At 41.2% G+C, this 24,975-nt stretch overlaps 2 protein-coding genes across 8 annotated transcripts in view; one reads left to right on the top strand and one right to left on the bottom strand.

The window, feature by feature from the left end:
- The window catches only part of LOC130526503 (TNF receptor-associated factor 2-like), a 22,955-nt gene extending 12,485 nt beyond the window's left edge, over positions 1-10,470 (bottom strand). For both annotated transcript variants that reach the window (XM_057034250.1, XM_057034251.1), the window contains exon 1: positions 10,077-10,470. In XM_057034250.1, the coding sequence (XP_056890230.1) occupies positions 10,077-10,264 (188 nt within the window). In that variant the 5' untranslated portion in view covers positions 10,265-10,470. The remainder of the gene's footprint in view (positions 1-10,076) is intronic.
- rabl6b (RAB, member RAS oncogene family-like 6b) lies at positions 10,262-24,975 on the top strand. 6 transcript variants are annotated; one of them, XM_057034229.1, is made up of 18 exons: positions 10,262-10,280; positions 10,990-11,087; positions 11,704-11,727; positions 11,812-12,032; positions 12,829-12,963; positions 13,234-13,281; positions 14,162-14,214; positions 14,327-14,415; positions 14,944-15,084; positions 15,543-15,648; positions 16,000-16,103; positions 16,211-16,569; positions 17,493-17,649; positions 17,904-18,092; positions 18,976-19,228; positions 19,338-19,527; positions 19,762-19,820; positions 19,971-24,975. In XM_057034229.1, the coding sequence occupies exons 4-18, from the start codon at positions 11,903-11,905 to the stop codon at positions 20,157-20,159; spliced, it is 2,202 nt and encodes a 733-aa protein (XP_056890209.1). In that variant the 5' UTR covers positions 10,262-10,280; positions 10,990-11,087; positions 11,704-11,727; positions 11,812-11,902; the 3' UTR covers positions 20,160-24,975. The 6 variants fall into 6 exon arrangements, with proteins under 6 accessions (XP_056890209.1, XP_056890210.1, XP_056890212.1 ...); XM_057034230.1 differs by lacking the exon at positions 11,704-11,727; XM_057034232.1 differs by lacking the exon at positions 11,704-11,727 and having other exon boundaries at positions 10,265-10,280; positions 11,884-12,032.

Genomic DNA, 24,975 nt, shown 5'->3' with positions numbered 1-24,975 from the left:
CTGCCATCCGGGAGGAGCTCGGAGTAGAGCCGCTGCTCCTCCACGTTGAGAGGAGCCAGATGAGGTAGCTTGGGCATCTAGTTAGGATGCCCCCTGGACGCCTCCCTGGTGAGGTGTTCAGGGCTTGTCCCTTCGGTAGGAGACCCCCGGAAAGATCCAGGACACGTTGGAGAGACTATGTCTCTCGACTGGCCTGGGGATCCCTCTGGATGAGCTAGAAGAAGTAGCTGGGGAGAGGGAAGTCTGGGCTTCTCTTCTTAGGCTGCTGCCCCCGCGACCTGACCCCAGATAAGCGATAGAGGATGGATGGATGGAAAACTGGAATATAATTTGACACTACAGTGAACTCTGAACTGATGAAACTGAAGTGAGTCTAATGGGCCTTTGATGTTTTGAGATGTGTCTAGCAATTTGATGTTTGTTCTAAATGAATGAATGAGTGGTTGAATGAAACATGAGTAATCATCAGTACAGATTAACAACAGTCACAAAATCTATGAATTAAAATGACAATCTAAAATTGGATCAAATCTTGAAAGCCTCAAACTTGGAACAAATGTTAGACCAAGATTACAGAAACAATTATCCCCTCCAACCTTACAGAAGGAACGTTTTAGAGCACCTGTATGTGAGCTGAGTGATATCACACCTAAATCTAATGCAAGCACTCCCAATTCCAAATATTTTCAAGACCTTTTTGCTCCACAGACACCAGCAGGAGAAATGGGACATGATAAGGTTGCCATTGTGTGCACCCTTTTAATCTCTAATTAATGTGTGGTCAGAGGATAATTCTTGGTTATCTTGTTTTTTGAAACAGAAAAAAAATCTTTCTGGTGCTCAAGTGAACTTGTATTGCATGGGCAATACAAAATGGGATTTGTCTTATATGATTGATTGTTTGAGCATGTGGGCTACAGGAGGAGAGAAGTGAGGAGAGAAGAAAAACTGCAGGGGAAGAAAAGTGGTATGAATGGATAGATGATGAATGGAAAAAGGTGATCTGTCAGTCTGCTGATGTTGTCTGGCCTACTCAAGGGCCAGACCTGTTTTCAAGATTCGGAAGAATAGACATCTCCGCCATACTTAAACATCGTTCTAATGATACATGGGCTATGATTAAAGGGAAAGAAAGAGCATCTCTGTGTAAGCAGGTATCAGCCTTCCACTGTTCTGAATGCTTATGTGTCTTCTATGTGAAACAGAATGAATCCCAGATACCTGAGAGGGACAGAGATGTTCTGGCTAAAGCTAGAAGGTGTGATGATGACATCCTGTTGGTTTATGCTTGTGTACTTGGGGAAAATGGGAGGAAAAGCAATGTACAAACTCAGGTGAAGGATTAAGGATTAGGACAGCCTGGAGTTGGTGTGTTCGATCAAGCTGTAAAGTTGGATGCTCGTGTAAAGATAGATGTGGAGAATGGTCAGCGTAAGCAGGAGCAGACAGATCAGCAGGTCTCTGGAGCAGCACAGGTATCAAGGTTGAGACAAGTGGAACAGTCAGAAGTGCCCCTACAAATAGGACAATAGGCTTACATGACTGTAAGCTAAAAAAGACAGAGAACAAACACCAATGTAATGCTTCCAAGGTTGGTATTGGTGATACAGATGTGTGCAGACCCTGGACGCCAGTTGAAGGAAGGGAAAGGAGCTTTTGCGCACAATAAAAGCTAATCCAATTAATCCTAGTAAATATTATTCCTGGCTTAAAGTCACTGCTATGCTGTACAATGTCCTGGTACCTGTCATTGAGATGTTGTTGTCATTTATTTATGCAGAAGATTGGCCATTTTGTGAGGATAAATTTCTCATATTGAGAGGTGAAACGGTGGGATATTGGCCTTCAGATATGAACCTGGAGGGCTGGTTGAAAGATAGAGCTAAAGAAGCCATTATGAAATGTGCCCGCACCACTGGTGGCCCCTCTAAGTGGGTCCATCTAAGACACAAGTGGAATAATTTGGTAGGTAGGTACAGTAATGGAAATTATTCCACCCCTGCAAAAAGTAAACAACTGGTGTAGGTTGTAAGTCCATTACCATTACCGCCCTATGCAAAAACTAAAACAGATGCACATCAGGCAACTCAAAAGACATGAAAGTGCCATAGGTGTGGTCAATTCAGACACTGGACACATGACTGCCAATTCATAAGATCCCCACATCAACAAAATCAGGATCAATTTACCTCAATGGTCATCAGGCCCCACAATGTTGGTACACACTGCTGGATTACAGACTCTCCAGTATTTGCAATCGGCTAATGATTTTCAGCTTTGCTGGACATTTCCAGGTTTTATTCAATCTGAAACCTTCATCCTGGCAAGTATTCTCCATCCATTGTCGAGTCCAAAGATTCAGTGGCTTTTTCCCTACAAAAACAATTCCAGTTGACCTTGAAAATTATTTTCTTATTGGGCCTGAAGGGTGTTATTTGCCAATTCAATTGACAAGAGAACAACAGATTTAATACAGATTTCCTGATGTGTCGCCTCAAGTTGCTGTGAAGACAGGAAACAAGTGAGTGATATGATAAGAAGGTGCTACAGTCTGCAGTCTTCAGAATGATGTTGTCACGTCTTTGAGGAGTGAATGGTTGAGACTTCCACAGTGTCTCTCTCCCCCACAGCACTTTTATTCCACGGAGAATACCTCTTCCTCTTCTGTATGGGCCACCCTCTGATTCCTCTGAAGGTCCTAATGAATTATGGACCAAGCATGTGGGATTTGTGACATCTGCTCCGCCTCATGTTGTTAAACTCAAACCTAATTCTAAACTTCCAATGATAACAGAATATAAATTATCCCAAAAAGCAATAGCAGCAATAAAGGGTGTAATTCAGTCCCTCTTGGATCAGAGTGTGCTTGTGGAGATGAGCAGTCCATGTAACACTCCCATTCTCCCTGTCCCAAAACAGATGTGATGAAAGGAGGCTTGTTCAAGCTCTGCAAACTATTAATAACATTGTTGTACCTACAGCTCCAATTGTGCCTGACACATATTCTATTTTGGCCTCTGTGCCTCAATTTCAAAGTACTTCACAGTCGTTGATCTGAGTTCTGCATTTTTCTCTTTGCTTCTCCATCCAGATAGCCAGAATCTGTTTGCATTCACATTAATGTAGCCTCAGTTGACATGGACCAGGCTGCCACCCTTTCTTAGTCATGACTAATTATTTTTGTCAATGAATGTGACTATGGATCCGCTATTGACTCTGTTTAGAGAGCAGCTATGTTGCAGCATTTTCCTCCTACAGGACAATGGACAGATGAAATGCGCAAGATCCTTGTGGATTTAAAGAGTGCTTTAATCTCAACACCAGCACTGGACCTGCTGGACTACACACAGCCTTTCCATCTGTGTGCAACTGAGAAAGAGGGTTTAGCGTCTGGCCTGTTGGTCCAGAAACATGGGTATCGTCCGGTGGTATATAATTCGTCAAAGGTCTCCATCAACATTATCAAACATCAACTAATCAAAGATTCGTTGGCTACTATTCTGTTGCCTAATAGATTGACTATTGTTACGTATGAAGCCCACAATAATAGTTCTGATTATGTGTCCCTTGAAACATGCATGAGCTGATTCAGCCAAACTCCTCAACTTCTTTGGTTTATTAACGTGTTTCTACTTAACCTCCTGATCCTGTTGTGTCCTCTGTAAATGATGTGGCAGCATTGCAAACCCACGCTGATAGTGAGGAGAAAAGGATTTGGACATGGAAACGTGCTCAGCAGGAGTCTATCTTGTTGCTCCACTCTGATGGAGTTGCCCCTGGTCTCTTGTCCATGTGTTGGCTTGTGCGGCACACCGACCAACTCACGTTGGAAATTGAGAGATAAATGAGATAGTTCACTCTCAGTGGTTTGAACCAGCTATCACACATTTAGAAAACATTGGTAAACACTTATGATCTGTCAGCAGGGCTGGAAACCTCATTAAACCTGATCATCTGCCATCGCCTTTTGTCATATGCAAAGAGATTTGTACATATGCCGAGCTTAAGGTTATACCAAAACTATCCTATGCTACCAGAAAACAAGATGCAAAGACAGTTGTGAAATTTGGTGAAAGAAATAATCCCCTGTTTTGCAGTACGCATGAGGGTGAAAAGTGACCGAGGCCCAGCCTTTGACTCAGAGTCTAGCAGCGGTGATGGCAGTTACATGTTCCCTATCATCCTCAGAGCTCAGGACAGGTGGAGAGGACAAACTCTCAAACATCAAGGGCAAAATTGCCTTAAACATCTGCACTTGAAGAGCGACCACTCCACAAACTCTTGAAATTTGCACAAAGAGGGAAAAACAAGGAACCTGACTGTATTATTCTAGCAACCTACCTCACTTCACTGTATTGCACTCTATGTACATTCTTGTTTTTGGCACCTTATTTATCCTTTTTTTGCCTTATTTATATTTCTTGCTATTCTATTCATTTTTTATTTTAGTTTTACAGCACGATAAGCTAGAGAGAGAGAGAGAGAAATGGTATTTCAGTTCATCTGTATATTCAAAACATGGAGTGAACTGACAATAAAATGTATCTTTATCTTTAAATGCCAAAGGTAATGGTGACGACAGGTCTGAACTGGCCGGACGCAAGCCCCATTGTGCTATATTCAGTCTGCAGCACGCCAAACATCACAATGGGGATAAAACTTCATGAGGCATCGATGGGCTGGTCTATGTTAAAAGGGGCAAGTCAACCTTTGACCATCTCCACACACAGTCACTTTAATGTGGACTGATGATTACCGTATTTTCTGGACTATATGTCGCTCCGGAGTTTAAGTCGCACTAGCCAAAAAATGCATAATAAAGAAGAAAAATAGATATATAAGTCGCACTGGACAATAAGTCGCATTTTGGGGGAAAATTTATTTGATAATAAAGACCAAGAACATACATTTCATCTTGAAAGGCAATTAGCAATCCATTAGTATGGATTAGCAATAGCGTTACGGTATGATAACATAACAAATTCAGCTACATGACCCACAATCGAACTGAGTACGTATCTGCTTTGTTAACGTAACATATTAACAGTTATTCAGATAACTATAGCATAAAGAACATCCAAGAAAGTTTACCAAACAATCAAGTCTAACTCCAAAGACGAAGCACTGCTTCTTCTTCTGCGTCGCTAAAGGAACTCGTTTCTCAGGTACACCCGCCTAGAGCGCCCTCTTGTTGCTGTCAGTGTGAAAATAATGAAAATATGAAATTCTGTAATAATGTATTTATATAAGTCGCTCCAGAGTACAAGTCGCACCCCCTGACAAACTATGAAAAAAAGTGTGACTTATAGTCTGGAAAATACGGTATATGACCAAGTAGGTGAGATGCCTGAGCGAGAAGTTTTATTCACAGGTTTCTGACAGGCTCCCCAAAACCTCAGCTGAGCCCATTCAACCATTTTAGTGTCATGATTATGTACTAATTAAATCCTTGGAAAAGGATTCTCTTTCTCCTAGGTGGAAAGAACCATACCAGGTGCTGCTGGTGAAGAGAATTGTCTTTATTTTATTATCATGTGTTGTACCATATGTTTATGTTTTCTGTTAGAAGCACTTTAGAAGTTAGGAATGGTAGAATGTTTAGTAAGTGGAATAAAGATAAGCAGTCAGTTGACTCTTCCTTGACATAAATGTTGTTTAGACAGTTGGAGGCAGGAGGAGACAGTCAGACGGAAAGAGTTAAACCCCCATCGTAAAACGCGACAAAATAGTTTACTGGTGTTGATAAGTTCCTCTGCAAGAAGGTGAACTTTGAACTGGCCATTTGGGAGACAATGGAGAACAAGGACTGTGTAAGCATCCAATGGGACTGGAAGAAGAAGATGAGGTCATCCAAGAAGAAGGACTGGATTGGACTGAATTAGCATTGATAATTTGCATCTGTGTTTCTATAAAAGATTGGGTCAAGGGATAGTTAGGTTGTCAGACTTCATGCCCTGACAATTGACTCTGTTATTGTAGGGTTATGAACTGGCCCAGAGCTCTGTTGTATTTGTATCTTGAATTCATTCTATTGTTAAATACATTTTGAAATTGGCATTATTCTTCTTGAAGTCTTCATTCAAAGAACACGTGGATTGGCAGTGCAATTTATTCATGCAATGTGGTGCTGGCTGGCCCCAGTGGCAGGGAGGGCCCAATAGGGGCATAGCCATTTTTCTACTTTTCCTCCTGCTTGTGAGCTCAGCACGATCTGACGTCACTGAGGACAAAATCTCCACAGCTTGGAGCCATAGCAATGAGACAGAGAGAAACATATCTTTTCCTTCTCGGAGACAAGGTGTAACCTCGATGACTGTCACATTTCATACCCTGACTGTGATTCTGACAGTAACTGGATGTGGAGCACTGTTCATCACACTGACTATTCCACATTTAATTTCTGACACTCCGGATCTGTGGTGTTTTACAACTGCACCGTTGAAGGCCATCCTTGAATGTTCTAAGTATGCAGCAAACTTCCATGGATTGCATGCAGATAAAATAGAGACACTTTGTTTTGGAGAAACAGCTTAATGCTTTGAGGCATGCTATGCTGGCTACAAACAAAGTACTGCAGCAGGTGAAGACTGTAGCACTGCAGAACAGGATGCTCTAAGGGAATAGGTCCTCAGTGCTGGTTCTGTATTTCTGATGCTAGCAGGGGTTTCTGAACCCTGGGCTCTCCTGTTTAAGAGGTAGTAGCTCAGTCTGTTGTGGGTTGGGCTGAGAAGCAGGAGGTTCTTGGTTCCAAGTGATTTCTGTTTTACTCTGACTATTATTAATTATGAAGCAATTGTTCTTTTTGTAAGAATCAGTGAAGCTTTAATAGTCAAACGGGCTGTTAAGCTGTTATGCAGATCTCTAAAATCGCCGCCCCTTAGTTTGAGTTTAATCATCCATCTCTGAAGTTATACGGTGATGGTAGGAACATTTTTCAATTGGGTTTTTGTCGCTACCTGCATAACCCTCCTCTCTCATTTTCCATTCTTTCTGTAGACAAAGCAGTGCTGAAGGGAACATGCTAGAGGATTCTGCTGAATCCAAGGTCAGCATTCTCTGTTTGGGACAGACAGGCTGGCACCACACATGCCTGTAGCAGCCACTGACCTTCCACCTATCTTATGCCTCATATTCCTCTCAGTTTCTCATTCAAAATGAAGAGCAGGAATATTTTAGCAACTCCTGTTCTAATGATGAACATTAATAAATATAATAATGACACTAGCTTCAGAATTACTGACTATAAACTTTCTCATAGAGGAAGGGTTACAGCTTCAGAGGGAGTCATCCTCCTACACCTGGACAGGAAGCTGGTTCCACAGCAAGTGAGTCCAGGCCCCCCATTTGACTGTTCATTCTGGTAACCATGAGTAAACCAGCACTCTGAGAGTGGAGCAGTTTACGGGGATGATCTGATGCTCTCAGCTTCTCCAGACACAAAGGAGCTTGGCTGCTGATGACCTTCGTGGTCAGGAGGTGCATTTTGAAATCTATTCATGATTTCAAGGGCAGCTAATGTAAAGATCATGCAAAACTATAAAGGATGAGACTTTAGCAGGTATGCTTCAACTTCCACAACCCAGTGGGAATGCAAGTGTTGTGAATCTTCTCCTGGTGGTAGCCGAGATGTGTTGATGAGGAAGGAATCTTCGCAGACACCGACTTGGTTATCAAAGATGTTTATTGGAGAGAACAGTCAGGTATCAATCGGACGCTGCAGCATGCCCGAGGGAGGTTTCGTGGTCCCGATGGTGAAGAACTCCGAGGTGTCTTCATCGTCACCTCCTTCTTATACAGTCGAGTAAACACATTCTTTACTGATGACCTCACGCTATACAATATGGCCAACCCAATGGTATAGCGTTCAGTTATTACCAAAAAAGGGAATACTTGAAGATGCTTCATGCTACACATCCTCATATGGAGAACAACCAGGGGCCCACAGGGTCCAGTGTCATCTTTTAGGAGCTCCTTTTCCATAAAGGAAGAAGACACAGGACACACATGTGGAGCATGTCCTAATATGGTGCTTAGGCTGGGTGCTAAACACATTATGGCCTTACAGAGGTAAAGCCTGCATAGAACGGGTCAGATACTACACAAGCACACCAAGTCCTCCTTTCAGACAATCAAGAGATAAAATATTGCAATTTATAGTAGATTGTGTCTGACATGGGAGTACATTTTGTAATTACCATTAGAGACAACCTGCCTGAGATATAGGTCAAAATTCTTAGAACATTTTCTTGTTATTCTGTCCATGTAAACTAGCTTGTGACGTGAACTTGCATTACAACAGCAGAGAGTTAAAGCAAGGACCAAGAACATGTGAGGAACTCTAAAAGCTCTAATTATTGAAGCATCACATCCATCAACAGCTTCTCACTGAGGAACACGTGCTTCATTTTTTTCATGTTATTGTAGTCGTGTAGTCATTATGAGGAGTGACGAATGATCTGCAGCCATAAATCAAATTCCTCTCCTCATCCCTGGATAAACACTACTGCTGTTCTGCTTCAGCAATACAACAAACACACCCTGGATTTTCCCTGGGAGGTGCTACAGGTACATTTAAACCAGGACCATCCATCCATCCATCCATTCTCTACCGCTTATCCGGGGTCGGGTCGCGGGGGCAGCAGCCTAAGGAGAGAAGCCCAGACTTCCCTCTCCCCAGCTACCTCCTCCAGCTCATCCGGAGGGATCCCCAGGCGTTCCCAGGCCAGCCGAGAGACATAGTCTCTCCAACGTGTCCTGGGTCTCCCCGGGGGTCTCCTACCGGAGGGACATGCCCTGAACACCTCACCAGGGAGGCGTCCAGGGGGCATCCTGACTAGATGCCCAAGCCACCCCATCTGGCTCCTCTCAACGCGGAGGAGCAGCGACTCTACTCCAAGCTCCTCCTGGATGGCAGAGCTTCTCACCCTATCTCTAAGGGAGAGCCCAGCCACCCTACGGAGGAAGCTCATTTCAGCCGCTTGTACCCGTGATCTTGTTCTTTCGGTCATTACCCAAAGCTCATGACCATAGGTGAGGGTAGGAACGAAGATCGACCGGTAAATCACCACAACGGACCGGTGCAGTCCGCATTACTGTGGACGCCGCACCGATCCGCCTGTCGATCTCCCGCTCCATTCTTCCCTTACTCGTGAACAAGACCCCGAGGTACTTAAACTCCTCCACTTGGGGCAGGATCTCCTCCTTTACCCGGAGAAGGCACTCCACCTTTTTCCGGCTGAGAACCATGGCCTCGGATTTGGAGGTGCTGATTCTCATCCCAGCCGCTTCACATGCGGCGGCGAACCGATCCAGTGATAGTTGGAGGTCACGGGCCGATGAAGCCAACAGGACCACATCATCCGCAAAAAGCAGAGACGCGATCCTGAGGTCACCATGACTGCACCTAAACCAGGACCAACAGATTCAAACCAATTACCATCAGAGACACCTGAAACATGGCCATGAGTCTGACCACTGCACAATATGCACACAAACTGGGAACACTGGAGTGTCTCTCCGCCACCGCTCTCACCACTGGATGTATGATGACACCCACCACAGGCTGAATAATAGCAACACATAAAGAGAAACTGCTAAGGCCATGAATGAAACGAACCGACCTAATATACCTGTGAATGGAACAATGAATTAAACATTGTGGTAAAATGATAAACGCGTCTCTGGCGTACAAGCCCACCCCAACACAGCACAGCAGTAACATGAGGACCGTTTCAGTCACTCAACCCTTCAAAACATTGAACATTTGTCTACTTTTGACAAGATTTACACAGGGAAACCGTGTGGTTTTAGTCACGTACCAGCTTTAAAGTGCACACTCACAACCAGATGCTGATGGACAGACAGCAGGCACAGCTGACGAAACTTGACATTAGACTGGGAAAACTGGTCAACCACCCGTTTGCTGAATCTCGTCTCTTTGCAACTTGCCATCGTAAAGTTCAGAGAAAATTAGTCGTTTTGGATTATGTATATTCTGAGTGAGGATGAAGACGGGGCGCTCAGGTGATGCTAAGTGGGGGTTTAGCTAGCTGGCTGGCAACAATAACAGCACTCACCTCACTATTTTGTGAAAACAGAAGGAGCAGAAACGGTGTCCACACTGAGCTTGTAACGGCCTTCTGAGGACCTTCTGGCACGATTTACACAAGTGTTTGTTTTCCAGGTTGTTTGCCAGAATTTTCTTCGGGAATCCTGGTTTGTTGCCCTCGAGGGAAGACGGTGGAGACGGCTCCTGTGAAGCCATTATCCCCCCGAACAAGGTTGGTGATCCGCGGTGCGTGTTCAGGAAAACTCCTGCGACTTAATGGAATGATACCATCGTTGTTAGGTGCACTGCATTATACTTTGACAAGTAATTAAAATAGGTTCCTGCTAGTATTAAAATGCTGTCCGTGCACACACAGCGGCGATGACAGTGTAGGACGTAAGGGGCTTCAAAAGGATGCTATGTCCAGAAGCAGGGCGTAATAGTTGACGCTAGATGGCGCTGTGGGAAAACTTCTCAATACAAACATTTTAAATATAGCTAATGATGTCGGGGATTCCTATTGATACTTTAAGCTGGATCATAATTTTAATATACACAAATCACATAGGATTTCTTGCTAGAAACAAACAAATAATAAAACCAAACCCGTAGCCCCCAATGAATGGACATGTGAGTAGCACATGCTAACACCCTCTGGGAATCCCGTGATTTGTCTTTATGCTTCATTAAAGCATACAGTTATAATAATAATAATAATATAATAATAATAATAATAATAATAATAATAATAACATTTTTCTGTTGTTATTATTGTTGTTGTTATTGTTGTTATTATTATTCGTAGTAACAGTAGTAGTACTAGTAGTAATAGTATTTTTTTTACCATGGTTGACCTTATTTTGAAAAGTTTGAGCGGAAGTGGTGCGTTTACGTGTTCCACTTGACGTTCGGACATCAGCGCTGCTGTTTTCTTTGCAAAGGAATGTTACTGAATTTTGGCTGTCAGGATACGGATGGAGGACTGACGGGTGCTTGGGGAAAATGCCGGGACTGCGGCCTTTGGTTATGCTGTGCAACTGTGAGTTTTTCTTGTTAATGTTACTAACGTTGTAGGTCCAGCTGCCGCTTAGCTGCCTGTCACAAGAGGGGAAAAGCTAAGCTAATACCGATTGACGGGCTAGCTTTAGCTAGAGCAGAACCATAATATAATTTATGCTTTCTCGCTATCAAAACACACTACATCGTTACTGGAGCCTGGTATCTTTTTAGGACACCCCACTGGTGTAATTTTTTTAAAACACGTTTATGCAGACTTAATGTACCGCCATACGTTAACCTCTCGGGCAGCAGAGTAGTAAGCTAATGCTAGCATGTGCCGTTAAGGGAGAATATTTCTCCTTAAAAATAAATGTTTTGTATTTTCACATTATTGCACAGTTTGATATTCTGTACTGGAGTCTGACAGGATACCAGTGTACCTTTGCTAATAATAAACTCTGAAGAAGGTAGTTAATAATATATTCTGTATCCCTTCAGGGAAAATTGTCAATATGATTTCAATGCATGAATGCTTTAGAAGTCGATTCTTTTATCATTTACGTTTAATCTTCAGCTGCATATCGATCCTGCATAATGAATTTCCTTTCCTGCCACAACATTAAACCACTAATTTTAGTTTTTATACTTGTGTATAGCCCTGCTTGATGATGCAGATGATGGTCAGTTTTTTTTAATCAACATGTTATTACAATTTAATCGCCTTTATGATCTGAGGATAATGAAATCTCTCATTACTTTTTCAGCATGGACTATATAATTCTTCTGAGACTGTGTCAGACTCCTCCGTCATCTAAACTGTCCTCTGCTCATACAAGCTTGTGAGAGCCTATCGAGATGTTGTCGGCTCTGAAGAAACTGGTGGGTTCTGAGTCTGGCCAGCTCAGGGAACGACACATCCCTGCTGGGCTGCAGTCCATGAACCAGAGCCTTCAGAGACGCTTCGCCAAAGGAGTCCAGTATAATAGTGAGGAATTTCTTCAGCCATTAATGATGACGTGTGCATTTCTTTAAAAGATGCACGTCCTCCCACTGGGAAGCTGCTTAACTCTATCATTTGTAACCTGCCATCCTGTTAGTGGCAAAATCATTAAGTGTGCATAAGTGACCAGGGAATGAATCTGCAATCGTTGCACTTTTTTTTGCCATATACCAAGTTTAAAAATAATCAGTTTACAGGGATGCACTAATTGTGAATTAATAAAATAATTTCATTGCTTTAAAGTTATTCAGCGCACCATTACACTGCCTTTGAAAGAGGACAAATTCTGTCAAGTACAGAACAAGTTGATGAAGCAAATTTTGGTGGAAGGCCTAGGACGCAGTGGACACACAAGGCAGTCATAAACACGACAGTGTATTATTGGGGTGAATGCCTGAAATCGGTGAATTCTATCTAATTTACTAGACCGATGTCAGTCAACAAGGGGAATATTGGCCGATAACAATATTTGGATATTTGGCCATTGTATGGGTAACATCCCAACCAGTTTAGAAGGACTAGCTGAAGCAAACCTAAGTAAACATGTTGAGAATCATTAAAACCTCACAGTAGGACGCTCACTGTGCTTTCTTCATGAATGGAAACATGACACTCATCCAAATTACTTAAATTTCAATGCTTCTGGAGGTTCCACAGTACAACAGTCCATTTTTGTAAGACAACAGACTGATCAAGGTTCTTTGCCTTCAATGTTTACACAGGATCTCCGGTCCCAGTTTGAAATGTTTGCCTCTTATTTGCTGTGTGATTTCCTCTTCAGTGAAAATAGTGATCCGGGGTGATCGAAACACTGGAAAGAGCACCTTATGGCATCGGTTGCAGGGCAAGAAGTTTGTGGAGGAGTACCTGCCCACGCAGGAGATCCAAGCCACCAGTATCCACTGGAATTACAAAAGTAAATGTTATAACTCATGCCAATTCTTTTTCACATGTTATTCACCAAATGTGTTTTGATGAATGTTTTTGGTTATGTATTTCAGTGGCTCCATATCAAGGTAAAATGTCACCATTTAGCCTGTGCTGTAGCTAACCAACTGTAGTCTGCAGCAGTATTTTTTAGATCCCCACATCCCAGAAGCACCAGTGTTTGTTAACAGCTTTAGCTGCAGATCATCCTTCAGACCAAACAGCGTCAATAATGCATTCATCTCTGTTTCTGTCTCAGCTACTGATGATGTGGTGAAGGTGGAGGTGTGGGATGTAGTAGACAAAGGTGAGTGACAAACCAAAGAGCTCCACATGCTGCTGAGCTACAGCGAGAAATGACTTTTTCCATTCAGGCCTCCAGTTTTAATATTGTCCTCTCTGCACATCTGCCACACTTCAGGACAAAAACATCCTCTTTCTGAGTGTGCTGGTGAGCACTGCTGCAGTGTTTGGCCTTTAGCATGTGTGCAGTGGGTTGCCCTACCTCCCTACACGTTTGTCTTCAGGCTGTTTTAGACCCAAGTTTAGTGCTTTGCTAGTATTTGTGCTATATTTTACCCCAAATGTTGGCAACCCATTCAAGGGTGCATCTTGGAATGTGTTGCCATGTCAAATTTAAAAGGAAACAGCTTGTTGCTTTAAACATATTGTCTTTCTACTCTTTTCAACTGTACATATGTCCAAAAGGTTGACATCTTATTTAATCATGTCTATTTAAGGTTTTGTCCAGAATATCCATAATTTTTTAAGAACTGAGTTTTGTGTTAGATTTCTGATCATTTTGCTACTGAATTTTCACAGTAGTGTGACAATAAAATGAGTTCTTTTCCAGAAGTTACCTAATTTGTTCTCATATTATTGGAAATGTAACTATAAGCTTCGACACAGACTGCATCCTATAATAGCTGTGGTACAGCAACCGAACCATATGAAATACAATTTTAATGCTAATTTTGCTGTCACTCACAGGCTGTTGTAGTTTTCTGCACCCTGACTTGGTCCTTGTGTTCTCAGTGTGGTGTAAAATAATAGGGTGATTAGAAATTCAACTCCTACTTGATGTTCAGTTTTGTTTCAGCTCTCTTTGTGTAGAAATGCTTCCTCTGGCTACTAAAGAGGAGTGTTTTGTGTGATTTATTTTCTGTGATCCTAATGTGTTAATTCAGGCAAAGGCAAAAGACGGGGAGACAACCTGAAACTGGAGAATGAACCCCAGGAGGTGATTGTCACATTTCTACTGGCTTCAAGAGTCATCAGGCTACAATTCATGTCTCATACTTGATCATAACGGAATAAACATAGTGAATGGTGGTAATCTGCTTGTATCACAGTCAGATGAGGTTGCTCTGGATGCAGAGTTCCTGGACGTGTACAAAAACTGTAATGGAGTCATCATGATGTTTGACATCACCAAGCAGTGGTAAGACTCGTGTGTCTCAGCAGTTACATTATTCATGGACAGATGAGCTGTCAGTTTCCAGGTTTCCACTCGGTGTTGTTTCCCTCACAGCTCCACCAGACTGGACTCTGCCAGTATTTTCCCTCTGCTGTCTCTACCTAAAATGAGGCGCAGTATCAGGGAGAAGCAGTGTGTCAAATCCGCAAATCATTTTAGTGATAAATTGACACACATTTGAAGTTTTCTCCTTTTTATATTTGGGAATTCCACAAAAAAAGAACAGTATTTATTTATCTTTGTAATTATTCTAATAAATTGTACAAAATTTAAAATAAGCTGAAAATAGATGTCCAGTATTGTCGGTTTTGATTAAAATAAAAAAATATGTGAGCATAAATGTTCAAAACAGAGTTTTAATAGTAACTTTGACTCAATAGAATTTTTAAATTTTAAAAAGATTTAATATAGTGGATATGAGTTTGTAGTTTTGTACATTTAGGCTATGAAGCCTCTCCACTGATAAAACCATTATGATTTTGCTAATTGCAGGACATTTAACTACATCCTGAGGGAACTGCCTAAAGTCCCAACTCATGTTCCTGTGTGTGTGTTGGGAAATTACCGGGACATGGGGGAGCACCGCGTCATTCTCCCCGATGACATTAGAGACTTGATTGCTGGACTAAACAGGTACTGGAACTTACACAGTTTACAATACAACTCAGTTTCTTGTAGCTCAGTGTAGGAAGCCTGTGAATAGATGTGCATGAGACCCCTGACCTCAGCCACTGGAAAAATATATTTTTTACATTTATTCAACTTGAGAATGCCATAATTCAGTTTATGATCCATAATGGGATCCATTCAGTTTTCAGCTGTGCTGCACAATTGCAGAAATATTTTCTAATAATCTATTAGCCTTGTAAAATTAGAAACTTGGATACCAACCAAGCAACCATACCAGGACATGAATGCACAAAGTTAGATCATTCTATATAAAGTTTGAATTCATTTGAGTTGCTGATTAGAATTCTTTGTAAATTCTAGAAATTTATAAACTCACCTCAGACCATTGGGCACTCACGTTCCTGTACATCTACATGTCTATGTTAGAAAATGTTATATTTCCACTGTTTGGTGTCTTGCAGACCATTGGGATCATCTTATATCCATTATGCTGAGTCCTCCATGAAGAATGGGTTTGGCTTGAAATACCTACACAGATTTTTCAACATCCCCTTCCTGCAGTTACAGGTGAATGTTTTACCTTATTCTACTTCACACAACACAAAGTTTCAGTCACCACCTGAAGGGCGCTGACAAACCAACTCGGGTCAAAAAACAAGCCAATATTGTTTAACCTCACTGGCTCGTTATTACCAATTTATCTCTTTAAAGGCCCTGTTTCAGAGTTAGCCTGTGCTTGATTTACCGGTAGACAAACGTGTGCATTTTTATGACAGGTTTGGTGTGTATGCAGCTCCATCAGATTCCAAAGCCTTGTTACCTACAATATTACAATGTTGCTGCAAAAATAAATGCAAATGTACCAGGATCTGTTCAGGACCCTTTAGGCATTCCATTGTTTCCTGTGTGTGTGATCAGAGAGAAACTCTTCTAAGGCAGCTGGAGACCAACCAACTGGACATCGACGCCACCTTAGAGGAACTTTCTGTCCAGCAGGAGACTGAAGATCAAAACTATGATATGTGCGGTCTTTTATTTTCTTAGATCTGATTTTTATAAAAATCATCTGACCTGACTTGCTCCTGGACATTATTCCAGTTTACTCATTGTCCTTTCCTAATTTCTGCAGCTTCCTGGAGAATTTGGAGTCTCGCAATAAAGGTTCAGCCAATGGTCAGAGTCCTTCCTCTGGCTCACAATCTCCAATCATCCCCCCCAGTGGGGCCTCAACTGGCAGCTCCAGTCCCAGCACTCCACAGCCCCCTGTGTCCTCACAGGTGCTACCACAGTCACCTTCTATGCCTGTGTGTTCCGTCCCACCTTCCTCAGCAGCAGTCACCTTGACAACTTCACCTGCTAATGAATTGCTGCCGTCAGCCCAGTCACCAGAACACCTGCAAGCTTCAGCCTTGGTGACCCAAAAACGTAGCTTCATTTCTCGTTGGTTTGGTTCTCCACCTGCATCTGATGCTCCTGCTTCTGCACCAGGTGACATTCTAGACTTTAATGTCAAATGTTCTATCCATTCAGGTCTCATTAGCTGTTGAATGCAGCATTTATCATACCCTTGGAGGTAATAGTAACTCCAACACAAGGAGATGTGGCAGTGCCCACCAGTTTAGTGAGAGAAAACGTTTTAACTGCACCTTCCTTGTTGTTGGGATTTTTGTATGGAACAGCAGTGAAGTTTAAAATTGGCATTACAATCATTTATGAGTACATCGTCAAATTGAAATAAAGTGCTTTTCTTCAAGGGCTGTGGCCATAAACAAATGACATTATCAGCTTTTCTTCAGCAGTTTATATATAATTCTAATTAATTATAATACAAAAACTTGAAAATCAGGTATCAGAGATAATAGTGTGGGTGGTGGGAGATCTGTCTGTTGGGGACTGGACTTAGAAGCAGAGAGTTCTTGGTTCAAGCCCCAGTGCAGACAGAACATGGAAGGTGATGTGGTAGTAGGGGGAGGTGCCAGAACACCCTTTGAGCACTGCTGAGGTACCCTTGAGCATGGTACCAAACCCACAATTGCTCACATAGGGCTCTGCGATGAAATGGCGACAAATCCAGAGGTGGACCCTGCCTTCGCCCATTGGGTACCCTCCCCATGACCCCGAAAGGGTTAAAGTGGTTAAGAATAATTCTTTCAATCTGTGTGATGCCATGGAAAATATATAAACCAAATCTTGGCAAATTCTAATTTTCTGTCAGCCTACCTCCTGCCTTTTCTCTTCAGAAATATAATTTATAAATATAATTTCTATAGTTTTACGCTTGGTCAATCAAAATGACTCGAGTTTGGGAATGTAACACATCAAATAACATGATTATAAAAAATGAATGAGTAAAGGGTTGGAATTGTATTCATATATTTGTTGCTACTTTGCTATATGCTTCCTGTTTGTAGAGTGCCAGGCTGCACCAGTGTGTGCTTCTAAGGTGCAGAGTGTGGATGATTTTGTACCAGATGAACGGCTGGATAAAAGCTTCCTGGAGGACAGTTTACCGGTCAAGACCAAGGTGCCTCAGAATGCAGCTTCTGCTGCCGTAGTGGACAGTGACAGGTGATGACATTTATTGTATTTCTGAAGCTCAGACAATATTGGTCATCTTTGCTCAGGGATTTCTACTTCAAATAAAATTGTTATCAAATTTTCCAGAGTGGTTGCAGTTGCAGCCACTGTTATTCTTGGAGCTTGATAACTTATGGTTTAGTTTGTCTGGTGGCTATTTAGTAGACAGTATTTCAATTTGATTATATGTCTTCAGTTGTGTCCCTGTTTTTTCCTCACGGTTACATCCTGCATTCTCTCTCCAGTGATGCTGAAAACAGAGGAAACCCCTTAGTTTCTAGGTTTCAGGATGAGCTGGACCCCGATGACTCGGAGCCTGGGTTTTCGCAGCTGAAAACTCTCCCCCAGAGCAAAAATATTGCCCTGACCAGTGATGAAGAAGAAGCTCCCAGCAGAAGACTTGATGACCTGGACAGTGAACCTGACCTGAAAGTGTAAATGTGGCCTATCGCTATTTCCTCAGAATCCTCCCAGTAGGATCATCACTTTCTCAGAGCCAGCATCAGTCATTTCTCTCAATAATTTATCATTTGAGAGCGTTACATTTAAAACTATTTCAACTCAGACATGTTTAATTTACTACAAATATTGAAAATATACTCTACACATTGTGCTTCCAGTCATTTTAGTGATTTTGGTTTGTATTAAAAGTAATTCAGTAGTCTGTTCAGATGACGTCATTGAGCCTGTGTTGCTGTTGCTGAAGCAACTCCAGGTCATGACTGCATCCACATATGTGTAAGGTTGTCACAAGCAAGATGGGGATATGACTTCATCAGGTCAGGTGATGGAAATCAGATTTTGAAATTCTTTAAAATTGGACTTTGATGCATATCTTGAACAGTTTACAAATGAGTTAAGGATTTTATTTTCATTGTTTCGGTAGTTCAATAATGACAGCATGAAAAATGAGTCCAGACAAAATCTGTCCAAAGTAAATCTAAATGAGGAAACACACTCAGGATAGGTGGGGGGAAATAGAAACCTGACACAGATAAATGGTTGGAGGAAAAAAGAGTGCGGAACTCATTTTGACATGTCGTGGAATGATAGTTTCATACATAAATACAGCCAGCACAACTGTCTTCCTGAGTGAAAATCCTTCTAAAGCATGGATTTTGCCACCGTACCAACAAACATGGTATGCATGTGTGTGTGTCTGTCCTTTTCTTAATTCTGTTGTTCTCTTTGCTGTTTTTATCCTTTGTGAGGCACTTTGTGCTACCTAGCGTATGAAAAGTGCCATATAAATAAAGATTGATTTGATTTGATTTGAAACAAGATACTGATACATCTCATTGTGTCTTAACATTTCAGATCTGTGATTCAGACCACGAAAATGAAGGTGGCTTCAAAAACTGCGGCGTCCAGAGGCCCACCTGCTGCTGCCCTCTCTCTGACTCCAGCAGAACCACTCTCTCAACAACAGAGCAAGAAGAAAGGAGGTCCACACAAAGCTGATGACTCGGACACGGACCCCGATGCTCCGGTAGCCCAGCAGATGCTCTCGTTTGTCATGGATGACCCAGACTTTGAGTCTGAAGCATCAGATACACCTAGGATAGTGAAGGTAATGAGACAAGCACATTGACTCTTTTACTGCTTTGACTGCACTTGTGTCTCTCTGACACATGAAAATTCCATTTCTAGACTTGTGAAAATGTCTGCATTCTTCCCAGGATACATTTCCAGTCAGGGACGAGCTTCTCTCTGACCTGTCTGATGATGACATGCAGTTAGGAAAGGTGCCGGAGGTCCAAAAACCCACCAGCATCTCCTTTAAACACAAGGATGACACAGACCTGTTTGGATTGGGCATCCAAGATGAAGCTGAAGCAATTGCCAAAGACAGCAGTGAGGATCAGGAGGGTAAGATGATGGACGTTCCTGAGACACACAGCTAAATATACATGATGATTTTTGATCAGCCTTTTACTTTCTGTCCAGATTGCTGCATAAACAACATGTAGCTTTATGTGACTGTAACTAACACGCGAGTAAACATGTTACAATTAATACTGGAAGATTTAAATTCTAGGAGGCCACTCCTGAATCATTATAACTACTTGCTGGCTAAAGTTCCTTGTTTTATTCCTCTTTCAGAGAAAGAAAGCAAACAGCCCTTCAAAGAAAAGAAGAAAAAGAAGAAGAAAGGCAAAGAGGTTAAGAGTCTGATTTATTATGCATTGAGTGTTTTTTTTTTCATCTTATGAATCTCCGAATATGATTTTTTTTTTTTTTTAGTTTTGTGAACATTTTCTAGAACCTTTCACATCAATTTGGTAATAATGATGCAACGATGCTGTTTCCAGGAAGATGAAAAGAGCAAGAAGAAGCACAAACACAAGAAGAAAGAAAAAGATGATGTTGTTATAGCAGAGGAGAGGGAGAAAAAGAAAAAGAAGTCCCGCAGTAAGAAAACAGAAGTGGATGAACTGGAGGACTTTTTGGGGGGAGGAGCATCAATTAAAAGAGATGACAGAGATTACGAAGAATTATAATGGGTCCTGATCTTACCAGGAGGTGGAGCTGCAGGACACCAGTCAGGCTCTTATTGTGCAGCGTCTGAAAGCCATAAACAACACGTGAGGCTATGACACTATCATTTGACCAGGTCTGGGACTTTACACTTCCTCTCGATGGTATAATACTGTCATTTCCATTCCAGCTGAGCTATGGTAAGGAGGATGTCATGTACAGCATTATGTGACATTTAAACTGCATTTTTTTATGTTACAACAAACTGGCCGTTGGGCAAGATTACTCGCAGTGATACACTGATGCACTCGGCATCTGCAGGTGTAAACACGGTTACTCTGTTGTCTGAATGTTGCTGTACTAATCGAGAGCATGCTAAATAGTGATGAATGTCTCTATGACACTCCATAAACATTTCTATCTTGTTTTCTTTCTTACAATGATTAAGATTTAGTTTCTAACGTCCTAGTAAATGTTTGTTAATTCAGATCATTAGTTAAAAAATTTTTTTTTGTAATTTGGCTGCTAGAATGGTTATCACTTAATCTGACAAATTATTTTCTCATTATTCCTGCTACGTCTTGTAAAATTGATCCACCAATCATCTGTTCTGGTCAGTTATAAGTTAATGGTAATGTTATTGGCTGGAAATGTGAGTCAACAGTACTCCTACTACTACTACCAATGATGATGATAATAAATTAATAATAACAACAACAATAATAATAATAATACTCATACATTTATGGTTTTGGTAAAAGAGCATATTATAAACTAGGTATGTTCCGATCACTTTTTTTATTCTTTTGATATCAGTCCCCATCCGATACTTCTGAAAAAAAGGCGCCTAAATGATCCCTTAAGGGTTTTTTGTTATTATTGAACCAATGAACAGATCTATGCATCAATATTAATACAGCACCACCTACTAATGACAGGAAGCTACCTGCTTTGAGGAACTAGTATGATTGGAAAAAGTTGGGAAACTTTGTACATAGTTCAGAACTAGTGAAAAATTCTATATTATTGGATTGGTCACTAAAATAGACATAACTGTGCCATGGCCCATGTGTGTGAGATAGCCTGCTCAATACTGCTGGAGCTCTTAGTATTGAAACAACGTACCGTATATGGCTGTTGAGTCCTCGTCTATGTTATATCAGACAGAACTACATCGACGGACTCATTTTTGCCTGAGTTTCTGCAGTATATGGGGAGAATTGTGCTGGCTGCTTGTTTCTCGGTTGGCAAATGCACGTAATCCCCATCTTGCAGACGTTGCATGTTGCTCCACTTTCCTCAAAGGTGTAGTGTTTACAACATAACGTCCCGTCCTGTGATCAGATCAGGGATGTTTCTATTACAAGCAGTTGCAATATTTTACAGAAAAAAAAACTGTGACCATAAACTTAAAAAGTTTGTGAAGATATAAAAACAGGACCAGTAATTTATTATTATTTATACATTATTATTATTTATACATTATTATTATTATTTATAAATTATTATTGTTATTATCATTATTATTGTTATTGTTATTTTTTTTCATCTCTGGTCAGGAGGGTATGACAGCTGGCATTTATCTGTCTTTTTTCTGTTTGTGAACAAAAGAACTCTAAGAGTTATGAATAGATTTGAATGATTTTCTTTTTTAAGGAAATGTTGCTCATGGGCCAAGGAACAGGTGATGACATTTTGATGATGTTTTGGATACCCGGGGGACATTGACCTTGATCTTTCAAACAACCTACATCAATATTATTTTTAATTCTTATTACTATTGTTATTCATTCAGGAGCGAAAGCCCTAATCATATTCACATACATTCCTGTTCCTTTTCTTCTACAATAACAGCTCTAACTTTATTATCAATAAAATGATGATGCTGAAGGCAATGCAGGTCTGCAGCCAACAAGAGGACAGGAAAACTTGACACAGCGTGAGCAAAATTTGATCCATCACAGACAATTGGTCACAGTGGTTCATCGAGCTGGGGGGTTCATTCATCTGAGCACTTCTTCATGGTGCCCATTGCTTTAAAATAGAGCCTGAGGGTTCATGGCAACATTAAACTGAGAGAAACCTCAGTGTGTTTGTTCACAACTACTGTAAAAATCAAGATTTTATACTTACTATATTCACAATACAGATGGATATTCAAGCTGCCTCACCTGGAACGCTTGTCAACCGCCTGTATATCAATTTGCCTTATTGTCAAACGCTTATGATGGAACATTTGTTCGTCTTTTTCCTTCTACAGTGGTATGAGAAAGCACCCTTGACAATTGGCATTATTTTTATTCACCAATCATTGGGTGTTTTAATTCACAACTTAATTTTGATATATCAAATAACTGATGAACCCAATCATATTTCAGCAGTGAAATGAGGTTTATTGTGTTAACAGAAAATGTGCAATATGCCCCAAAACAAAAAAAGGCCTGTGCATAAATTTGGGCACCTTAATAGAAAAATCATATTAGTATTTAGTAGAGCCTCCTTTTGCAAAAATAACAGCCTGTATGAGTGTCTGGATCCTGGATGATGGTATTTTGGCCCATTCCACCTGGCAAAACCTCTGCAATTCAGTGATGTTTGAAGGATTCTGAGAATGGACCGCCTGCTTCAAGTCATCCCACAGATTCTCGATGATATTCAAATCTGGGGACTGGGATGGCCATTCCAAAACATTGTACTTGTTCCACTTGTTGTGTACTCTAGATTTTGAGCAATGTTTGGGTCTTGTTGAAACACCCGTCCCCGGCGCAACTTCAACTTTGTGACAGACTCTTGCACATTATTCTCAAGAATCTGCTGATACTGAGTGGAATCCATGAGACTCTCAATTTTAACAAAATTCCCAGTACCAGCACTGGCCACACAGCCCCACAGCATGATGGAACCTCCACCAATTTTTACTGTGGGAAGCAGGTGTTTTTCTTCGAATTCTGTGTTCTTTTGCTGCCATGCATATCGCCTCTTGTGACCAAACAATTAAATTTTTGTTTCATCAGTCCACAGTATCACAGTAGATATTGGCTTGTCCACATGTTCCTCAGGCGACTCGGTTTGTGGCGACTGTGAAGAAAAGGCTTCTTCCTCATCACTCTTCCGTACAGACTTTCCTTGTGCAAATTTTGCTGTATTGTTGACCGATGCAGAGACCCACCTCTGCAGCAAGATATCCTTGCAAGTCTTTGGAGGTGGTCTGTGGGTTGTTTTTAACCATTCTGACCATCCTTCGTCTTTGCCTCTCTGCAATTTTTCTTGGCCTACCACTTCTGGGCTTAACAAGAACTGTGCCCGTGGCCTTCCATTTCCTCACAATGTTCCTGACAGTGGAAACTGACAGCTGAAATCTTTTGGACAGCTTTTTGTAACCTTCCCCTAAACCATAGTGCTGGATAATCTTGGTTTTGAGGTAATCAGAAAGTTGTTTTTGAGGCTCCCATGTTGCAGCTCTTCAGAGGAGAGTCAAACAGAATGAGAACTGGCATTTGGCCACCTTAAATACCTTTTGTCATTAAGTTCAAGGCTTAACGAGCTCACCAAACCAACTTTGTGTGTCCAATTATCTTGTGGTGATTAGTTGCAGGCCATCGAAGCAACAAAATGACAAGGGTTCCCACATTTTTGCACAGCCTATTTTTTTACATTTGATTTAATTTCATACAATTGCATACTATGAATACTTAAAATCTGTGTTTGGAAATCAAGCTAACACTTGGCTCTTATGGGCAAATGAAGGACATGCCACCAAGATAATTTTGTGTGAAGTCCATTATTACACAACTTCAAAGGGGGTGCCCAATCTTTCTCATACCACTGTATGTATGTAGCGGATTTGCAGCAGAGCACAGTTCAGCACTCCCAATAAATCTAAGGAAAAGCAACGGGATACTTTGGCAGGTGTGCACCTGTGGGGGGGATTTATGTTTCACTGCATGTGAACATGAAATATGACAATAAAAAACACCATCATTTGATCCACCTCTGGTGAAAATGAAAGCTGGTGATTGTCACAGGGCTGCAGGGGGTCCTGCTCCACCTGGGTTGTACTGTATGGATCCAAAAACACAGGTAGCTATGGTTCCTGTTATATTTTCAGTTCTTTAAAACCTGAATGTTCATACACTTTGATGCTTTTATGTTCTCTTAGATCAGCCTGATCATGTGTGTGTACCTGATATACAAACATGACGATGTTTGTGAGAGTTTCTGCATATTAAATAATTGTTGGAGAATAAATGAACTTATCATTTTACTGAGTGAATAGTTGCAAATATATCCCAAACCTTGAAATTAAAGAGTCCAGTTGGTGGAAATCCTGGAGGCAGAGTTCTCTGATTGAGGATGAAACAGGATTTTTGTGTGGATGGAGTAAAAAGTTTTTCTGGGATCTTATATGATAACATTTGCTAAATTATTTTCTCCACTTCTCGTGTTGACTGGGATTTATTCCAGCACCGTGGTCTAGATTGTAGATGTCTGGATAAACAGAATTTCATGTTGTGGTGCTTCCTCATCGTGTAACATGTCAGAGAGCTGACTGCCCTGGCCTCATTATCAGAATACCAACATCAAGTTATTGTTTGTTATGCTTTAATTATTGTGGTTTTATGTGATTTATTTCAAGCCTTTTTTATTTAGATACATTACATTTTCTTAGTCTCTTTCCTGAGTTTCTTCATCCAATATGTAAAGTTTATGATGAAATACATTCTGTCTGCAACCAAGTTTAAAATGTGAAGCATTCTTGCTTGTGTCTCAAACTGTGAATTAGAGATGTTCTTGCACTTGTGATGACACACTTGGGTTGCAAATAAATCCGTGAAACTA

Source organism: Takifugu flavidus, chromosome 5 (assembly GCF_003711565.1).
Source record: "Takifugu flavidus isolate HTHZ2018 chromosome 5, ASM371156v2, whole genome shotgun sequence".
NCBI classification, from domain to species: domain Eukaryota; kingdom Metazoa; phylum Chordata; class Actinopteri; order Tetraodontiformes; family Tetraodontidae; genus Takifugu; species Takifugu flavidus.
Note: the sequence above shows the minus strand (reverse complement) of the source record. Positions and strands in the feature narration are given on the sequence as shown.

Excerpts from the sequence above, each read along its gene's own strand:
- rabl6b (XM_057034230.1), top strand. The coding sequence starts at position 11,903 with ATGTTGTCGGCTCTGAAGAAACTGGTGGGTTCTGAGTCTGGCCAGCTC. Across the intron at positions 13,282-14,161 it reads GTGGGATGTAGTAGACAAAG|GCAAAGGCAAAAGACGGGGA; the intron begins GTGAGTGACAAA and ends GTGTTAATTCAG. Across the intron at positions 15,649-15,999 it reads TCCCCTTCCTGCAGTTACAG|AGAGAAACTCTTCTAAGGCA; the intron begins GTGAATGTTTTA and ends GTGTGTGATCAG.